The 20,116-nt window shown below is 35.6% G+C and overlaps 1 protein-coding gene across 1 annotated transcript in view; it reads left to right on the forward strand.

Annotated features, from left to right (window-relative positions):
• The window catches only part of Lrp1b (LDL receptor related protein 1B), a 1,514,976-nt gene that overhangs the window by 568,603 nt on the left and 926,257 nt on the right, over positions 1 to 20,116 (forward strand). Inside the window, exon 7 of the mRNA XM_071619306.1 lies at positions 712 to 874. Within this exon, the coding sequence (XP_071475407.1) occupies positions 712 to 874 (163 nt within the window). The remainder of the gene's footprint in view (positions 1 to 711; positions 875 to 20,116) is intronic.

A 20,116-nucleotide genomic window follows, 5' to 3' on the forward strand; every position in this document is an offset into this window, starting at 1 on the left:
AAATTGAAATTAATAAAAATATAATACATTAAAGATTCCATTTCTCAGTCATAGTAGCCACATGTTAAATGCTCAATAGACATGTGTGGTAGCACCTACTTTATTAAACAGTGTAGATATGGAATATTCCATTCATCTCTTGAATCCATCCTTGACCAGGTCTTTTTGGAAAAAGACTGTCACCCCTTCATTTTCTTTATTTCCAAGTTTTTCATACTTTTTGTAAATAAACATTTTATAGCTCTGTCTTCTCACCTTCTCCATATGTTTCTTTTTTTGTTTTTAAAATAATATGGATCTGAAAACCAGGATTTGCCTTAAGTTCATAAAAGTTATTTACTTCTCGTATCACTATAGTTTTTATTTGTGCCATTGAACCTGTTGTGTTCATTGGATTAAATGAACTAGTTGGACAAATGCAAAAAGTAAAGGAAAGTTTATATTTTAAAAACCTATATTCAGAAATCCCTTTTTCCATTTGAGTGGCCTATCTCCAATCTTTAGATAATGAGAAGGTATGAAGAAGCAATCATTATTTTATATAATCAAGTCACTCATTTTGACATAGCAAGAGATTTTCTTTGTAATTTCTTACCATAAAAGTTCCTGTACTTTTGAAATGTCCTCTGTGATGGCAGACATATGTACTCTTTGGCTTATGATGCTAGGTATGCTCCTATGATTCAATGGTTTTATGTATATGTTTTTCAGATGTGGAACAAATGGCGATTGATTGGCTCACCAGAAATCTCTATTTTGTGGACCATGTCAGTGACCGGATCTTTGTTTGTAATTATAATGGATCTGTGTGTGTCACCCTGATTGATCTGGAGCTTCATAATCCTAAGGCAATAGCAGTAGATCCCATAGCAGGGTAAGAAATTCTTCTTTATCATGTTTGGTCTGTGAAAGTTTCCCCTGAGAAAAAAATGATCAAAGTCTGACAAGAGTTGTGGAGAATGATAAGACTACAGGCTCAAAATTTTAAAAGAAAATTGTTGATTTTCACATCTGTATTGCAGGAAGGAAAAGAAAGCTATAAGTCACAATTCAGAAGCTGGGAATACTGTTTTCTTAGCAGATCAATATTACAGGCCTAACCTAAGACACACACAACCTTCTAACCTCCTATGAATTGCTTTATCACCAGACAAGAGCCTCAGGATAGTTTTAGGTTAAAGAGATGAGCTGTGTTGAGACTTAGCAAAGGACCTTGTAGTTAGCAAGTTTCACAAATACTACTCGAAAGGTGCACTGTTAACACACTTAGGTTCAGCATGACATTTAGCATTTATAAAAGGAGGACAATATACTTTCACCTGTATTACTGAAGAAATAGGGATATTTTTTGTCATAGTATAACTTTTTTTCTATAATGATGGATATGTAAACCCAATATTATTATGCAGTTATTATGCATCAGAATCCATCTTCATTTTTCTTAAAGTTTTTTTTTTTTTTTAATTTTCAAACTAGTTTATTGGTTAAAAAGAAGGCCTTATACTCTATGACCTTCTATTTGATAATAGACTCATTCATCCTTTTTAATATTTCACTATTCATCAAAATACAGTCCTAAAGTGTTTAACTTCCCATTAACTTTGTTCTTATGGGTATAAAGTCAAATCAATAGTGGAATTATGCCTTTATTTTACAGACATAGTGTTATATTTAAGTGTGAGGAATACAAAGGTTTGGAGTCCATTAACTTCCGTTTTTATGTCAGTCAGAATTAGTCAGGGATTCTGTCCAGCAATGACATTGTCTGCCACTCTATCTGAAGGAATAGTTATTTTTGAAGATGTAAATTATAGCAAAGATTTTAAAAAAAAAACTGAACTTTTTATTCTTGTTATTGTTTTAATAGTCCTCAGGCAGTTCAGGCTGAAATGTCTGATGGAACATATCTTAAACTGCCATAAGCCTCCACTCAATAAATGGGAAAATATTTACTGAAGAAACAGCTGTCATCCATATGTGGACTTTTGTCACTCTTTACTTAAAGTCTGATTGAATATTAAGATGCATCATCACAATGGTTCTGATTTTGACAAGAACAGCTTGCACATTGAGAACTTTGCTAGGGAGGCTGTGTAATATAATTCTTGAATGTAGCTCTATTTGTATTTGTGGCAGATGGTTACTTGACTGCAGCGATGCTTCAAAAGACATTAGTAAAAGAAGTTGTATTTAAACTGATTTGTTTGGGTGGTTGGATAAGGGTAGTAAGAAAGAATTGGAAATTTACAAATGTGTTAACAACATTCTTTTGGCATCCCATTTAGAGATATATTTGCTTGCATGTTTTTCCCAGGATGTACTAACTGAATTTCAAATTAGTCTTTAGACAGTTTTGCCTGTCCAAAATGTTAAGAGGTAAAGCTACTGTGCTTCTCCTCTTTATACTACTACTCTTAACAGTTCTGGTTTTTGAAAGCAAAGATCTAGAGATTCCTTCCAAATAAAACTGCCAATCTGAAATATATGTGAACCTCATCTCTCTCTATGAACAACATATTTTATGTTTTCAGGTTTCCTATTACTCCCTGTCTTTATGTGAAATAACTATATTTTGTCATTTTTGTCAATGAAAATTAGGAGTAGAAAACCCCCACATTGTTTGCACTTATTCTCCACTGGATTCCTTTGGGCCTAGTAACTGTTTAAATGTAATTTTGTCATGTATCATTTATCACAATAGGTTCTTTGGAATTTTTTGTTTGCTATATCTCTCTAGCACAGTTTTTCAATCACGAAGTGTAGATATCAGAGAAGCATAAGCTCTGCTCTTTTAAAATATAGGTCTCTGTGCAATAGAATATTTTCAGTTATATTCTACTATTTTCTTGATGGAAATTTGGCTAAGATTAATGTGATGCTATCTAGGAAAGTAACAGTTTTTGTTTTGTTTTGTTTTCTTTAGCTTTCCTTTAACTTGGGCTTGCTTCAGAGTAATGCGGACAGTTTGGATAGAATACACCCACATTAACTACCAAAGGGGGAATGTCCCAGCACTAAAACTTCTCCTACCTTTTTCTAATTGTGCAAGGTGACATACACACCTGCCTGTTTATCACTTGTCTGCTGAAATTCAGTTTAAAAATATCAGAATGCACTGACCATCTGACCTAACTCTCAGCTTGACTTTAATAGGTTTGCCAATGGAAGGAGATTTGCCTCACTTCCCAAAAGACTGCATTGAAATAATAACATTCATTTAACTATATTTTTTTTTTTTTTTTTTTTGTCCAGTTACTTTATTTTTTTTTTTTTAATTTTTTATTGTGGGTTGTTCAAAACATTACAAATTTCTTGACATATCATATTCCACACTTTGATTCAAGTGGGTTATGAACTCCCACCTTCACCCCATACACAGATTGCAGAATCACATCAGTTACACATCCATTGATTTACAAATTGCCATACTAGTGTCTGTTGTGCTCCACTGCCTTTCCCATCCTCCACCCTCCCCCCTCCCCACCTCTCCCCTCCCCTCCCCTCCTCTTGACTTTTCTTAACCTCGTATTTCCTTTGTTACGTTATGGAATGAACATTATTATTTTTCTAAATGTCTTCTTTGCTTTTCGTTCATTCCAGTTTAGATAGTGAGTAAAATTTTTCTTTGGGCTCTTATTCTGTCTTGACCCAGGCTCTAATCCAAATTGGTCAAGAAGGGTTTGTTTGTTTGTTTAGTGAAACTTGTTTGTACATTTTCTTAAATTTTCAGATGTTGATGTTGACTCATTAATTCAGGCTATTTTTTCTGGAGGTAGTTATTGAGATTTTCTTCCTTTTTTCAAAGTGTTTGCAATATTTCCTTACAATGGCTCCTTGAAAATTTTTCAGAAATACTTTCTATGGAATCATTGCTGTTGGAAGGTGGCATAAAGATAGTCCAACCAGCATCAAAACTATTGTTTCTGTCTTTTTCATGGTTAAGAGCTTGGTACTAGCATCACTCTCCCTGAAATCAAATTTTGACTTCACCAGCTACAAATTGTGTGATGCTTCTTTGGACCTTTGTTTTCTCACCACCAAAATGTGAATAATGATTCACAGCCTGCAGGGCTTTGGGAGGATTAAAAAGGTCAAACCCTTGAAATGTTTTAATAGTTCTCAGTTGTAGACTATGAAAGTGTTTTTCCTCCATATTGCTTCAAGTAAGTACTAATATTTTTGATAGTTATGACACCATTATGAGTAGAGTGATGAGACTAATGTCTTACCCCATCAGGGATAACCATATTTCATCTCCTTTCCCTTCCTCCTACAAGCTTTCTAAAGGTTTATTTTATATAGTCTAAATTTAGCATATGATAAAGTAATGGAGAAGAGTAGAGGAAATAAGAAAAAATTAAATGAGGGTATAGCCTAGAAATGAAGATGAAATTTGTATAGGGTGTTGGAGGAGAGAAGTTCATGGCCACTGTGGGTATGAGCATACAGGAGAGCAAGGACCTCTCTCTTCTAAGGCTAGGTTCATGCCTGAGACATCTATAAAAAATAAAAATAATAAACAAAGACATTAGGAGGAGAAGAACAAACAAATATATTTATTGTCAAGTTTTACATGACACAAGAGGCTTCAGAAATGAAACCCCAACGAAACAAGGAAATGTGTATTTTTATGCTAAGTTTAATGAAGAAGTGGGTGGTTGTAGAGAAGTCTGGACAAAAGGGGTGAGATCCAGGGGTCATAAACAGGTAGGGGTGATTTAGCAAGCCTGTTTGTCCTGATTGGAGGTGTCCCTGTATTTTCAGAGATACAGGTGTTCCTTTCTTCCCAGTGCAGTGTGGGCACCTCTGACATGAAAGCCTTAGGACCTGAATTAGAACAAGATATATTCCATGTTTTTATGATTATGTCAGAATGAATTCTCCTGACATGTATAACTAAATAGAACCAATAGAAACAAAAAGAAAGAACGAAAACAAGCCTTAGGACCTTTGTCACAACAAACTCAGAGAATTTGTTTTTGGCCTGCTCCAAGGGAAAAGGGTTAAAGAAGGTGACTAAGTCATCTGCCTGTTTGTTTCTGCTGTTTTCTCAATTACTAACATGCCATCTTTCAGAGTAGCAGGGACTGAACCCCACCAAAGAGTGATGAGAGTAACCAAACAAACGCTATTTTAACAATTCAGTTTGTAAAATACACATTTGGATGAACTTCAAAATTTTTCAAAAGATACAGGTAAAGAATAAAATTTCTTCTTAGTTACCTTTGTCTGTTAACTACATTTTTGAACATGACATTGCTTCAATAGTAAACTATGTAGTATCTGGGTCTAATGAAGGTTGTGACTATAGTCAAGAGTGGTGCTCAACATGAATCTGGTTCTAAGATGTAGCCCTCAGCTTTCTATTAAATTAAAACCCTCACACTGGATTTGAGACAAGAGTGCCTTTGACCGTGAATATAAAATTGTTATAATAATATTGAAAGAAAGGGCACTGTTATGCTCGAAATCAGGATCCCCAAAGGACCACCAGAGACCAAGATGAATGTAAGCAGCAAAGAGGTGTTCATTGCGAGCTAGCTCAGTCCTCCGTGCACACACAGCAACTGGTGATGTGACGCTGAGAGGCTCTAAGGCCAGGGTTTGCAGCAGTTTTATACTCTTTGGGGAAGGCAGGGACTTCACATATATCATAGCATCTCTTAGCAAATCATCACACACCGAGGGAAAATCATAAAACAACTCTAAAACATGATTAGCACATTCACTGGTGAGAACTAGTTGGGTAAGGGTGATTGGTTAGTACAAGAAGGGGATTAGTTTGAACTGATTGGTTAAAGCCACTAGGGGAGTATGTGCTAAACTACATGATTTCCCAACATGTTATCAACCACCATAAACTACTGGAAGAGTCATCTGGCATCCCAGTTATTTTCCCTGTCTCATGCTGATTGGTGATTGCTAGGGGGTTGCTATGGGTCCTTACCTAGCCTGACTGAGTCAGGGACACCTGGCTCCACAGATCTCTCCTATTATTTGTAGATAAACAATTCCGCAGGGTGGGTATGTGCCTAGGAGTGCTCTGTGGGTCTTTCCAAGGACAAGGGTCATGCCCCCTTCCTTGGACAGGCTTTGCTCTGAGGTAGAGGTTGGTTTCTCAGGCCCAAGTAATCATAAGCCAGGTAATTATTAGGAAAGCAGAGTAAAATTAAATAGATATTTTGATGAAGATATTGAAGGCAGAGTTGAAAAATTCAGAGAAATATATTTGGGGGGACTTGTTATAGGTCTCAGGTACAATTAAATTTATGTGAGAGGGCTAAATTGAGGGAGGAAGGAAATTCCCCCATGTTAAGTAAAACAATAGAAAGTTACTGTTTTCCAAGTATAATGCACATACCTTTGTTCTATGCAGGACATAATTTGACTTGCATAAAGTGGAAGATTTATTTGTGAGTCTGTGAACCCCCATCTATAGGAGGAAAGTGCATTCATTGTCTTTGTTTTCTAAAAGAGGAGGCTGTCTTCCAGGAGAGTGAAGCTCAAGCCTCAGAAGCTGAATTCATAGGGGGGTAACTGGCAATATTTAATAGTTAAAAGACCTCTTCCCATCACCCTCCTGCATCTCCTATGTTGGTGAAACTAATCATGGCTATGGAATTAAAGAAAAAAATCAAAGTGAACAGCAAACAAGGAGCATGTCTGACTGATGAAATTCTCCTCTGAGATGCTGTTTAAATGTAGGAAGCTGGAAAATGAAGCAGAATTGTCTATGGTACAGGAAAAGCGTTTAACAGGGAGATGTTCAGGGAAGATAGCAGTTTTCTCACCTGTATAGGTGGCTCTCAGACCAACCTATAACCGAAAGTTCGGTCCTTGTCCCCAATGCCAATTAATGCCAATTTAATAATGAGGACATGGTTTTTGAGAAAAAGGAAAATGATGGTTTATCGCTTTGCTAGCAAAGGAGAAACACAGGGGACTCCTGTTCCAAAGGCTATGACTCTGCCCTTCAGGAAGGACAGGGATGGGGGAGGGAGTATTAAAGGAACTCCTCACATTCCAGGCGTGCTCTGGTAGAGGGTCCCAGGGCTGCCAGTTGGTGTGTTAGAATTCACTTGTTAGTTTGGGAGATATTCACTTCCCAGATCCTCAGCAGTCATCTCCTCCCTGTAGTGGGTGTGTTCAAGGGTAGTTAACTAGGGGAAAAGGGAACACTGTCTCTCTAATCTTGTTGGGTGGGGGAGGGGGAGAAAAGAGAAAAAAAAAACTTTTTTTTTTTTTTTTTTAATAAACTTTAGAGTAATGAGGGATATATTCAGAAGGTGAAGGGACCATTTTTACAAAACCAGGTTCCAAGTTGAAAACTTTGCTTACAAAATTACTTGCAGTATGAAATAAGTAGAATTGTTAGAGTTATTTTGCTTTTAACCTTTTCAGCCTATATTGTGGGAAAATTAGGCCCTCAAATAGCGCCTCCAACCACCAATAACTACCTTCGGATTCAAGGACTGAGATGGTTTCAGAATTTCCATGCATTTGACAATTGAGAAGCATCTAAAGACAAGGACTGTTTTTTTTCCTCAAGGAGGTTGTTATTTTTGAGCACAGTGGGCTCATCTACAGTTAATAACTTATCTAATCTTTTCAAATTCTTACTTAACGTTTTGACAGGTTGCAAATTGTGAGTTCTCATTTTTTTAGGAAAAAAAAACATATATCCATCACCAAGCTTAAAAAAAAAAAAAAAAATCTTGATTTCTTAGCCTTCTTTATCACATACATACAGCTGGGTTTCCAAAAGCAGGGACACTTTCTCATTGTTTAAGGATGGGTACTTTTCTTTTCTTAAATTGACACTTAATAATTACACATGTTTGTGTGGTAGTGTTATATTTTTCATACATATATACAGGGTATACTGGTCACATTAGGGTATTAGCATACCCGTCATATCACCTCAAGCATTTATGATTTCCTTGTGTTGAGAACATTCAAAATCCTATTTCTAGATATTTTGAAATATACAGTGTTATTAAGCATAGTGACTGTTATCTTCCCTGAACATCTTCCTATTAAAACACTAGAATTTATTTCTCTTAATTATAACTCTATACCCACTAACCAAATATTGCATAACCACCTAACTGCACCCTTCTCAGCCCCTGGTGTATTGGCACCCCCTTTCTCCACAGAAAAGTCTTAGCTAGGCTTCTCCAAAAATCTTCACCGTGGATGATTTTAGGACTCTCAGCAAAAGAGTCTCTGCAAAAGAGTTCAATGTAGATAAACTTCCAATTTTCATGTTGCCCTGCTTTACTTACTTTGGCCACTGGCTGGGAAGAAATCAGCACTCCAGGTGCTGGACACTCCCTTACTAGTTTTTCACAAACATGTACCCAGTATAGTAGTTTGTAGAAATGTGTAAACAAGGTCTCTGGCCTTGAGCTGGGGCTTCACAGAGATGTCTACATTTCTAAGATAAGAGAAGTTACCAACTGGGCTCCATGGTAACAGCTGGCAGGGGAGGAAAGAAAGGGGAAAAGCAGCTCTTCCCTTCTCAGGTGTTGTCCTTGAAGTGTTAACTTGCCCAGAACAGTGGGGGGAGGGGGGGAAACTGCTTTATGTGAACTTCTGCAGACTGGGAACTTCTGAGCTCCTCCCCTTACATGCTGGATATAAAATTCTTAAACTACCTGAACTCCGGGTTCAGGGGGTTGATTGATTACAGTAAAAGCTGTGCCCTCTAAACCTGGCTACAGCCAAATAAAACTGTTTTATGCTATCTTTGGTGCCTTGCCTAATCTGTCCCTACAACACTGATAACCATTATTCTCCTCTCTACCTTTGTAAGATAAACTTTTAAAGTGGAAAGATGGTATGTGTCTTTCTATGACTGGTTTGTTTCACTTAACATGGTATCCTCTAGTCTCATAAACTTATCCATGTTGTCATAGATAACAAAATTTCAGCTTTTTACACTTAAATAACATTTCATAGTTTGTATGTGTATGCCTACATGTATATACACACATATCTGTGTATATATGTATAATTTACAATACATATGTATATATGAATTTATGATGGAAACTTAGATGCTCCCACATCTTGAATATTACAAATAGTGCCAAGCAAACCTAGGAATAAAGATATCTTTTTGATAATATAATGCAAAAACATTTCTACTTGTTCTCCTTGTTATTATCTTTGTGTTTCTTTTCACTGTATAAGTTTTTATGTGTATTAAGTTTGTCTCTATATTACTGAGTTTACAATTTTGTTCCTCCTAACTATACTCAGTATATTCCTAGCCCTCTTTTTAATCATTACTATAAAAAATATATATTCTTCTCTGAATTTCCACTCTGATTAATGCTGTTGATGTAAGTAGGTCAAGTAATAGAAAAATAACTGAATAGAGCTTAAAGAAGGAATTTATCATCTTAGAAATCTAGATTTAAGACAATCCCAGGGTTGATTACTTCACTGACTTAATATTATTGTTAAATACTTGAGCTCTTCCTATTCCTTTACTCTGGGATGTGATCTTCAGTATAATTCCCCCCCCCCCCCCCAGGCTATGGCCCTATAGACCTAAGAAGTCTGCTGACCTTCTAGGGATCCTATGTAGCACCACTAAAAAATAGTCATTTTTTCTCCTTTGGCATGGAAAAGGTTCCAGAGTAACCATCTCCTGTTTCTTAGTAAAAATTGGGGAGCATGTCCACACAAATGAGCCAGATCAGACTGTTTTCACCATTATCGGATAAAGTACAGACAGACATGGAAATGAAATTGGGGCTGGGTGGTTGCATGAAGAAAGGAAAATGAATTCAGGGACTGACATCATCAATTACAACTACTGCTTTATGTCCAGCTCTTCCTCTTAAGCATTGACTGGTCTCATTTCTCTTAGTTTTTTTTTTTTTTTTCTCATTTCACTCAATAAACCTGTTTTAATGTGGACAATTTTTTTTGTTTGTTTGTTTCAGATCCTCATTTCCCCTTCTGGGAGATTTCTTCCTTTTCTTTTTAACCACTGTCATTTAGAGTCTTTGGGAGGAATATTTTTCTTACCTTTTTTTCAAGGCAAGTGATACTTTTTTTTTTTTTTTATAATATGTTATGCAACACTGAGAAGAGGCTGAGGTAAGAGCATTCTGGATAGCAACCTTAGCATCCCTATTTTTATCTTTAAATACATAGTTTATGAAACGGATGGGTTGTTTTTATTCTGTCAGATTCTCCAAAGATTTTGGAAGCTAAATGTACATTTCTAAACCACTGGGGCAGTAGTAAGTAAATTATTGTTTCACTTATGAAATAATTCTCAAGTGGCTGAAGAAAACTTCCCTACTCTCTGCCAGAGAATAGCTGATGTACTAAAAGAGTTGGTGCCAATATTAGAAAAGAAAGTTTTTATATTTTTCAAGAAGTTTAAAATTATTTCTAACTGTTCCCTACATGGAGTCCATGAGAACAAGAAATAAGTATGTGGCTTTTGAAAGTATTGGAAAAATTTTCCTGTATCAATCAGGTATGATCAGGGTATCAAATATGAAATGTTATGATCTATTCTCCAGTGGTTCTAAGAATATTATAAAAAAATTATACATGAAATATCAAATATTACAACTAGGAGATCTTGTTATTATAGTACACTAAATCACACAATAAAAAAATACAGTGATTTATTTAAAATTTCTGAGGTAAATAATGTATGAGGCACAAAATTTCATTTTCAAACACTGAATCTTTGTTTAAAAACCCCACAGGGAAAGGGCAGACATTAAAACATTAAAATAAGTACTTGGCACCATTCTGCCTGTTTCCACTCTCTAATGTACAAAATAACTTTTGAGATTTGTTGTAGGACATACAGCCATGTTCAACCAGGAAAGGAGGAGGACAAATGAAATCAGTATTTAGCTTCTGTGCTGAGTTCTTTTGTTCTGACTGCTGACACTTGCAGGATATTAAACTGAATTTGATATCTTCCCCTAGTCAGACTCTTAGAGGTTTAACTAGGGAGAAATTGTCCTAGCTCAGGATGCATGTTTTCTAACGTACAGTGGTGTTTACTCAAAATTTTCTTTTAGCCATATGTAAAGAAAGGCAAATGTTGACAGTATTGGCTTTTTTTTTTTTTTTTTTTTTTGGTGGGTGTGAGATAATTGTGGCAGTTAGTGAGATAACTGTCTTTGTAAGCAACTAGAGTTAAAATTGTGTAAAAAACTATTGACTAATAGTAAAAACTATTAGTAAAAAAACTATTGACTATGGTAAAATATGGCCTAATAACATCTTAAAATAATTTTATGTTTTGTGGGAAATAAAACTAATAATATTTGCATCTGATCTTTTTAATAATAATTGAAGATAATAATGAAAGCCTAATCAATAACTGATCTATTCAATAAATGCCAACATTTTCTAGATTTGACTTAGTATAATGTAAAATGAAATTAAAAGCAACATAAAAATAAGATATTCCTGACTTCTGGTAGCCTCCAGTCTAGTTCCCAAAATGGAATGTTCTTTTTTTTTTTTTTTGGTACCAGGTAGCTTAAGCACTGAACCACATCCCTAGCCTGTTTTATGTTTTATTTTGAGACTGAGTCTTGCTAGGTTACCTAGGACTTTGCTAAATAATGAGGCTGACTTTGAACTTGTGGTTCTCTTGCCTTAGCATCCTAAATTGTTGGGATTTCGGGCAAGCACCGCCACACCCAAAGTTCTCTCCATTTTGTAGTTCTAGAAAATTTTTGGTCCATGGTATATTCTATTCTCAACTAACAGAAGGGGGAAGGTAATGAAGATATATAGATACAGCTAAATGCAAAGAAAGTGGGCCAGTTTGGCATTTGGATAGGCAGTTACTTGTGCGCTACGTCGTAATATTATGTAAATAGGAGCATGAATTTTCAAAGAATAGTTGGCTATTTCTGCCAGAATCTTCTCCTCTGTCTACCAAATATTTAAGTGCATCTTCTCCTCCCTCCATACATAGAATTCATTTCATTTAGATCAGAGTACAGGATCTTCAGGTGAGGATCGGTTATCTCCACCATCTCCTTTTGAATGGCAAACTAGGAACCAAAAGGCGAAGTATCTGCACCCACTGATTCCTTTCACACCCGTGTAAAATGATGGATTAGTAAAAAAAAAAATAATTTAAAAGAAATAAGAAACAAAAGAAAAGAAACAGCAAGGAAAGAAAACACCTCTTATTAAAAAATGAAAGATTTAGAGATGCATGGTAGTAATTGGTCTAGAGCCAGGCCCAGAACTAGATGCATGTCTAGGTCCAGGAAAGGTCCGGACTCAATTCACTGGTCCCGACCCAGAATACAAAGTGAAGACCCCCTACTTTGGAGGTTGGGAACTCACTTGATGGACTCATTCTTTTCTTTTCAAAGTATCCCTTTGCCCATTGTTCTGCTTTACCAAGCTTCTACCTGGAGTGTCTTTGTCATCTGTTGTGCTCAACAGTACGTCTGAAGTTGGCAGGGAGAAATATCCTGCCCCTGGGGCTCTACATATTTCATGAACTATTTCTTGTCCTTTCAACTTGTAAGGCTTGAAAAGACAAAAAAAGAAAAAAAAAATTGAAAGTTAGGCTCACGTCTTCTGTGCTGGTTGTTTTTAGATTAGTCAGAATCCCATGATCTGGAGGTAGGTTCAGTTTCTCCTGAGTCATGCAGGCTTTGGTGGTGGTAAGGAAATAGGAAATAATAGATATCTGAGCATAATGAAGTTGCTGTTAGGAAAAAGAATTGGAAAAGGCAAAGCTAATTTCAGTGAAAACAGAAGAGAAATGGGTGGGATCAATGTCGTGGGAATATTTGCTGTGGAATATGAACTCCTTCAGCACAAAATTGCATTCTTTTCTGATGGATATTTCGGGGTTCTTTATCAAAGCTCTGCAAATACTAGATAAGTATGGTAATAGTGGCAACAATGATGATGATGACAAAGACGGCAGTGACAACTTCATCAATAACAACAGTGAAGGTGATGCTCACCTCAACAAAGCAATCACTGAAGCTCTATGGGTATCAAGTGTGTTTCTGAATTTGAAGCATGCTAAAATTGTACACAAATCCCTAGTTTATTCCATAGGGAACAATACTTCAGAGATCACTGGTGACTTCCCAATATAGAAGGTGTAGACACAGATGATTGAATATAAGGGAAAGATTAGTTACAAAATAAAACTACCTGATGGAAATTCAGCCTCCTTTACATCATCTTGCTCATAAAATCTGTATATGTTCCTATTATTCAAAGTCGGATTGTCCCCAAATAGGTCAAGCAGACCAATGATGCATAAATTCAAAGGTGCTTCATAGAGAACATTTTTAAGTCATGCCTGATTTGTTAAGGTCTATTTGTAACATTGTTACATGTATAATATCTAATTTATCTACTGATCTAATGCTTCACGATTTAAAAAACAATTTTGTACATTCGTTATAATCAAGATTAATAATAGTCAATATCAATACCTCATACAACTTGTTTTATAATCTAAGGGAGATTAAATACTCTGTGACTAAAAATGAAACCCTTTTTTTCCCCCAAATAAAACACTGATATTCATTTTAACCAGTAGTATTATGAGTAAATTTAAAGGACTAAAGACCCTTGCCTTAAGTACCCATAATTGATAATATTTTTATGACATCTCAGCTGTGGCATTTTCTGGGAAGTAGTCTTATTAAAGGTTTGAATTAGGACAGATATTCCTTTCTGTCTTTTTCATGAGAATATTGCTGTAATTCACACTGTAGAAGTATATGAAAGGTAGAGAAAGAGTATCGTCATGCATTTCTTCAAGGAACATCCTCTCCTGCTTCCTTCCCTGGATATAGTGAGAGTGAATTCTTCATCTGAGGTTCAGAATGAGATGGCTAGGCTGTGTGAGCCAAATTCATGATAGATGCGATGTTATTGCTCTTGTATGGTCTCAAGTATCCCAGTGCCTCTCCTCATCCTAGCATCCTTTATCCAAACTCTAGACTGTTTCATTCATATGGAAAAAAAGGAGTCAGTGAACTGGTTTTGAGTTTTACAGCTTCATTTCCTGTACTTTGTACTACTTCAGAATTTGAACTTACTTTCCTGATAGGACTTATTTTCTCTTTTTCTTTTTAGTACAGCTTTAGTTATGCATAGTAGTTGGGTTCATTGCTACATGCATAGCCCATTTTCTTTCAAAAAGAACCAGAGAGAGAGAAAAAAAGGAATACAATGAAGAAAAATATTACTGTTTACTTTGAAACAGTCATCATTTTAAGCAGGTTTTTTTTTTTTTTTTTTTGCTTTAATCCATTTACTCTTCATTGTATCTTGTGAGGAATATAGTACTATTATCCCATTTTATTGATAAGACTTGGAGAGGTGAGATTACCTGCCTAAGGTTAAAAGAGCTACTAAGTAAGGATTTGGACTTAAGCAGTATCATACCACAGCCTACATCCTTACCCACTGAACGATTCCCACAATGAGCCATTCATCTAGAAGCCTGGGTACCAACCCTGAGGAATATGGTGTTTGTGATTATGTAATATGAGGATTTTATACCTTAATGTGGGGCAGCTTCAAGTTTATAAAAGCTGCATGAAGATTCATAGAACTAACATAAATTGTTGCAGAATAGTTAAAAGAGGAAGTTACATGAGATTTTTGAAAAAGAAAAAACTATAGAAGAAGTAAAAGAAAAGTAAGTTGTTTCTGGAGGTAGAACAGTGAAGGAGAAAGGGATAAGCAGAGGAGTACAGAGAACTTTTTTAAAGTGCCAAAATGTTTCTGTTGTGGTTCTGTAATGATGACCACATGTCACTATGTATTTGTCAAAACATGAAGAGAGAACCCTGCCATAAACTGTGGACTTTAATTATAATGCATCAGCATGGGTTCATTAAATGTAGCCTGTGTAACACACTAATGCAAGGTGTCAATGGAGGAGAAAACTGTGCCAAAGAGAGAACATATATGAGGCTTCTATATTATCTGTCCAGTTTTCTTTTTTTTTTTTGTATTTGTTTATTTTTATGTGATGCTGAAGATTGAACCCAGTGCCTCACATGTGCAAGGCAAGCGCTCTGCCACTGAGCTACAGCCCCAGCCCTCTGTCCAGTTTTCTATAAAGCTGAAACTACAATAAAAATAGCCAAAAATGTTATAAACCTGCTATTGTTTAAAAAGGAAAAGAATAGCAACGTGAGTGATCACATGACCATAATGTGGATCAGTCAGGAAACAAATAACTTATTTCAGAATAATTGTGTCTTTTCTGCTTTCTTGCTAATATCCAGGAATTCTATGATCTCACTCAATCACAATCAAATTCCATATTTTTTTTTCTATAATCTGTACATCCACTAAGCTGTAACTTCTAGATAAGCCTAAGTCTCTTTCTGGATTTAGCAATGTCTTAAATAGAAAACAAAACAGCTTTGGAAAGCACCATTAACATTCCTCCAACTCTACATGGGGCAAAGGGGAGGGAGGGGAAAGGAGGGAGTATGGGGGTAGAAAAGAGGGTGGAATGAGATGGACATCATTACCCTAAGTACACGTACTAATACACAAATGGTGTGACTTTACTTTGTATACAACCAGAGATGGAAAAATTGAGCTCTATATATGTAATATGAATTGTAATGCATTCTGCTGTCATATATAACAAACTAGAATACATTTTTTTTTAAAAAAAGCACCATTAGCATTTTTATGGCCACAGGTGTTCAATTTAAAAGTGTTTGAGTAGTTTTCCTAAACACATAACTTATAAGAACACAGGAAAGAAATATCCCCCTCCATTTATTACTGTGGTTGTAGTAATGGGCTCTATTTTCCCATGCCCAGTTAGCCTTTGTTAGTAAGCTGGCATTCGAAGGGAACATTTACTCTCCATTTTAAACACAAAGCAGCTTATAATGGCTTTGAAAAAAGGAAGTGGGTAAATATTGCCATTTCTTGTGGCGTGGAATGTAGATTTATTTTCTGCACTTTTGCTCACCATTGAAAACACAGTTTGAAGAGAAGGAAATAGCTTTGAAAACTGAGAGGTCAATGGACCCATAACTGCTTTTTCCACACAGCTAAAGCTCAACTGGAGACCTGGCCAGCAACAAGAGCAGAATAAGAGAAATCAGAGTAATGGCATAGTTATAGAATGAGAGAAAGCAGAGTAATGATATAGTTATCGTTGTGTTATAGTCAAAAGTACATACTAATTGATTCACTTGTGCAGAAGAAAATGTTTCTTCAATTGTCAATTTTCTAGGGTTGATAGTTTGATTGCCTCAAAAATGCTTATTATCATAGCTACCATTTCAGGATCATTGGGATTACTAAGTCCTTATACTTCTTCCCAAGAAAACAAGATTTAGGAAACCAAACTTTTGAAGAGAAGATGTGAATTCACACCATGAAACAGTATTGATATATTCAGTTCCATAGCCATAGCAGGATGTGAACTTATTCACAGATGTCACTTTGGAACTCTCTAATGAAGAGTTGGTATAAGCGGGAACAAAAATCCATCATGAATAGAATATTATTCACTTCTTTAGCCAGAAGGTAACAGTTTTTTCTGGGTTCATTTTTTATTTTTCTTTCCCCACACAGTGAAAGGAGTGGTACCTCTTTTGTGCCAACCTGTCTCCAAATCCTCTCTCTATTTTCACCTTGAATCTTATTGATATTGCTTATTCCTATAAAATTTTATTGATGCAATCTTAAACTTTTGTCCTTAGAAAGAACAAGGTTGCTTTCCTACCATATAACTGTAATTCTGTTGCTGTGGCCCTGTAGCGCGGCACCTGCCTGCTACTGTACTGTGCAATGCAAGGTCAAGGATCGTGCGGTTCTCCTCAAGCAGTTGACTTTAGTGATTTGTGGCTGTGACGGAAAACAACTCAATAAAGAGTTTGGGGGAAACTACCAGTGATTTTGTATGAGTAGGAGCAACCAAAAAATTTTCAAGACTGATTAATAATTGGGAAAGAGTTTTGCTATTATTTGCTTATATATTCCCATCTTTAATATCCAACTTTGCCTAAGTAAGGGTATTAATGACAAAATGACATTGAGCATGTTTGTTCTTTTGACTGCTAGCAGATTTTGCATCTACTCTGTCTGCCCTGCTCTTTTATATTCTCTTTGCTTTTGTAATAGATCTAATCTTCACTAAAGCCCATAAAGTATGCATTATTTATTATGTTCATTATACAAATCAAGAAACTGAGGTGGGAAGACACAAAGCACTTTATATGTGTCACACAGTTACCAAGTATATGAAGATCAATACTTCAATCCAGGAACCCTCTCTGTAGAGTTCTTGATTAGTTTTAAACTTTCAGACAGGAGCAATCTAATTAAAATGAGAATATGAAAAAGAAGTTACTATTTTGGAACATAGCCTTATCATTGTTATTAACATTACTACTAGTTATTGCAACTATTTTCTCTCATGGCCTTTCCTTCTTTGACAATTTGAATTGTCAAGTTTTGACTATAATTTTCATATCTAGATTTTAAACAACAATGATGACTGAATGTCTGTTTAATAGTTCACTATTTTTCACAATGGACTTCCCTAGAATAAGTAACTGACTCATTTTCTCCGTAGTTATAATAGAGGCCAGGGCTTCGTGTTTTAGCAGATGGAGAACAATCTTTTTTTAATGCATATCATTTACAATAGATACAAGCTGTCAGATAACTTCTGGTAAAACAGGATGCTGAATCAGACATTTATTTTTAGTGACAATGATGATGCATAGACTATCCTACCAAGATGAGAAAATTCCATGTCACTTGACTCTACAGATAAACATGCTGAAGTATTCTTTGTCATTTTTCATTTTAGATTTCTGCTTTAGTCTCCTTATTGTAACCTAATTCTTATCACTTCTTTCTTAGTAACTTGTTTATAGTCACCAAACTACCATACTTTCCTTTTTAATAGTTATAACTCATTTTTTTGATTCTATTTTTTTTTTGAGAATCCTCTGGTACACAGCAGTTATAAATAGTTGTATCATAGTTTTTATCCTGTGCTCTAGAATACAGCAGAATTAGGTTTGAATCCAAGCACAGATATTTTCTGACTGAATGGAAAATGAATTTAAACACGGAAACCCTCGGTTTTCTCACTTCATCAAACTTCTATGAAGGTTATTATAAGAATCAAATCAATTCTTCCAAAATTATTATAAATTTTTATCATAGGCATTATTAAGTTGAATTCTCTAGTATGCAGCATCAAATAAATCATGACTCCTGAATAAAACAGAGTTTAAATACCTGAACAGATACTACCCCAAAATGACCAAGATATAATCATAGAGGTGAGATATGTCATACAGGTCATATGTGGATGACCAAGACATACATGGTCATATAGATATTAACTTATTTACCTCCCTTTTTCATATTTGGAAGAGCCTAAATAAAAAATCCGACTTCCAGTTTGGGATTTGAGAAATTTTGGTAAGTTATTTGCAGTTGAATTCTAAGGTTTCTTTAAATTTCCAAATTCTGTAATTTTTATTTTCCTTGAAGCACACTGGAGACTGGAACTCTTGGGTGATTTCACCCAAGTGTTTATGTTCATCATGTTCCCCTTGAGCAATGACTTTTGTTTTACTTATAAGCTACATACCAGTGAGTCTGTTTCATTGTCTATCACTATTGTTTTCCTTTATCATTAAGCAAGTGGGTTCTTGAGAAGAAAGAAAAGATAAAAGGGAATTTGATGCAGGGGCACTGCTACATCGATGTTCATAGCAGCACAATTCACAATAGCAAGACTGTGGAACCAACCTAGATGCCCTTCAATAGATGAATGGATAAAAAAATGTGGCATTTATACACAATGGAGTATTACTCTGCATTAAAAAATGACAAAATCATAGAATTTACAGGGAAATGGATGGCATTAGAGCAGATTATGCTAAGTGAAGCTAGCCAATCCCTAAAAAACAAATGCCAAATGTCTTCTTTGATGTAAGGAGAGTAACTAAGAACAGAGTAGGGTCGAAGAGCATGAGAAGAAGATTAACATTAAACAGGGATGAGAGGTGGGAGGGAAAGGGAGAGAGAAGGGAAATTGCATGGAAATGGAAGGAGACCCTCAGAGTTATACAAAAGTACATACAAGAGGAAGTGAGGGGAAAGGGAAAAATAATACAAGGGGGACAAATGAATGTCAGTAGAGGGGGCAGAGAGAGAAGAGGGGAGGGGAGGGAAGGGGAGGGGGGATAGTAGAGGATAGGAAAGACAGCAGAACACAACAGACACTAGTATGGCAATATGTAAATCAATGGATGTGTAACTGATGTGATTCTGCAATCTGTATATGGGGTAAAAATGGGAGCTCATAACCCACTTGAATCAAAGTGTGAAATATGATATATCAGGAACTATGTAATGTTTTGAACAACCAACAATAAAAAATTTAAAAAAAAATGGGGAATTTGATGTGTTAGAATTAGAAGATGGTTTAAAACTAAGTCATTGAGATGGTTGGTTAATAAGAATATAAGCCAGGAGTGGTGGTGCATGCCTGTAATCCCAGCAGCTCAGGAGTCTGAGACAGGAGGATGGTGAGTTCAAAGCCAGACTCAGCAAAAGAGACACTAAGCAACTCAGTGAGACCCTGTGTCTAAATAAAATACAAAAAGGGCTGGGGATGTGGCTCAGTGGTTCAGTGTCCCCGAGTTCAATCTCCGGTACAAAAAAAAAAAAAAAAAAAAAGAAGAATCAGCTTTAGCAGTTGGTTAGGAAATACTATAATGTAGATTTTCTATAAGAAAAATTCTGGATCACCTGCTACTATATTTCAAACTACTTTACCCCTTTTTAGAGTGACTTTGCATTCTCTAAATTTTAAAGTATTTTCTATCCATGGAGAATATGAAGAATTTAAAACTGCTTCCAATATACATGGATTCCAGCAGAATCTTTTTGTTATTATCAATAAGGACAGACAGATAGAAAGAAAAGAGAACAGAAAAAGAAAAATAGTTTGGTGTCCTATTGATTATTTTATGAAACTCTTGGGGGGGGATTACTTATCTGACATTCAAAAGCAGTAATTATAAAATGTAAAAAACAAAATGAATCTATTCATTAATGT

This window comes from Marmota flaviventris, chromosome 11 (assembly GCF_047511675.1).
Source record: "Marmota flaviventris isolate mMarFla1 chromosome 11, mMarFla1.hap1, whole genome shotgun sequence".
In the NCBI taxonomy this organism is placed as follows: Eukaryota; Metazoa; Chordata; class Mammalia; order Rodentia; family Sciuridae; genus Marmota; species Marmota flaviventris.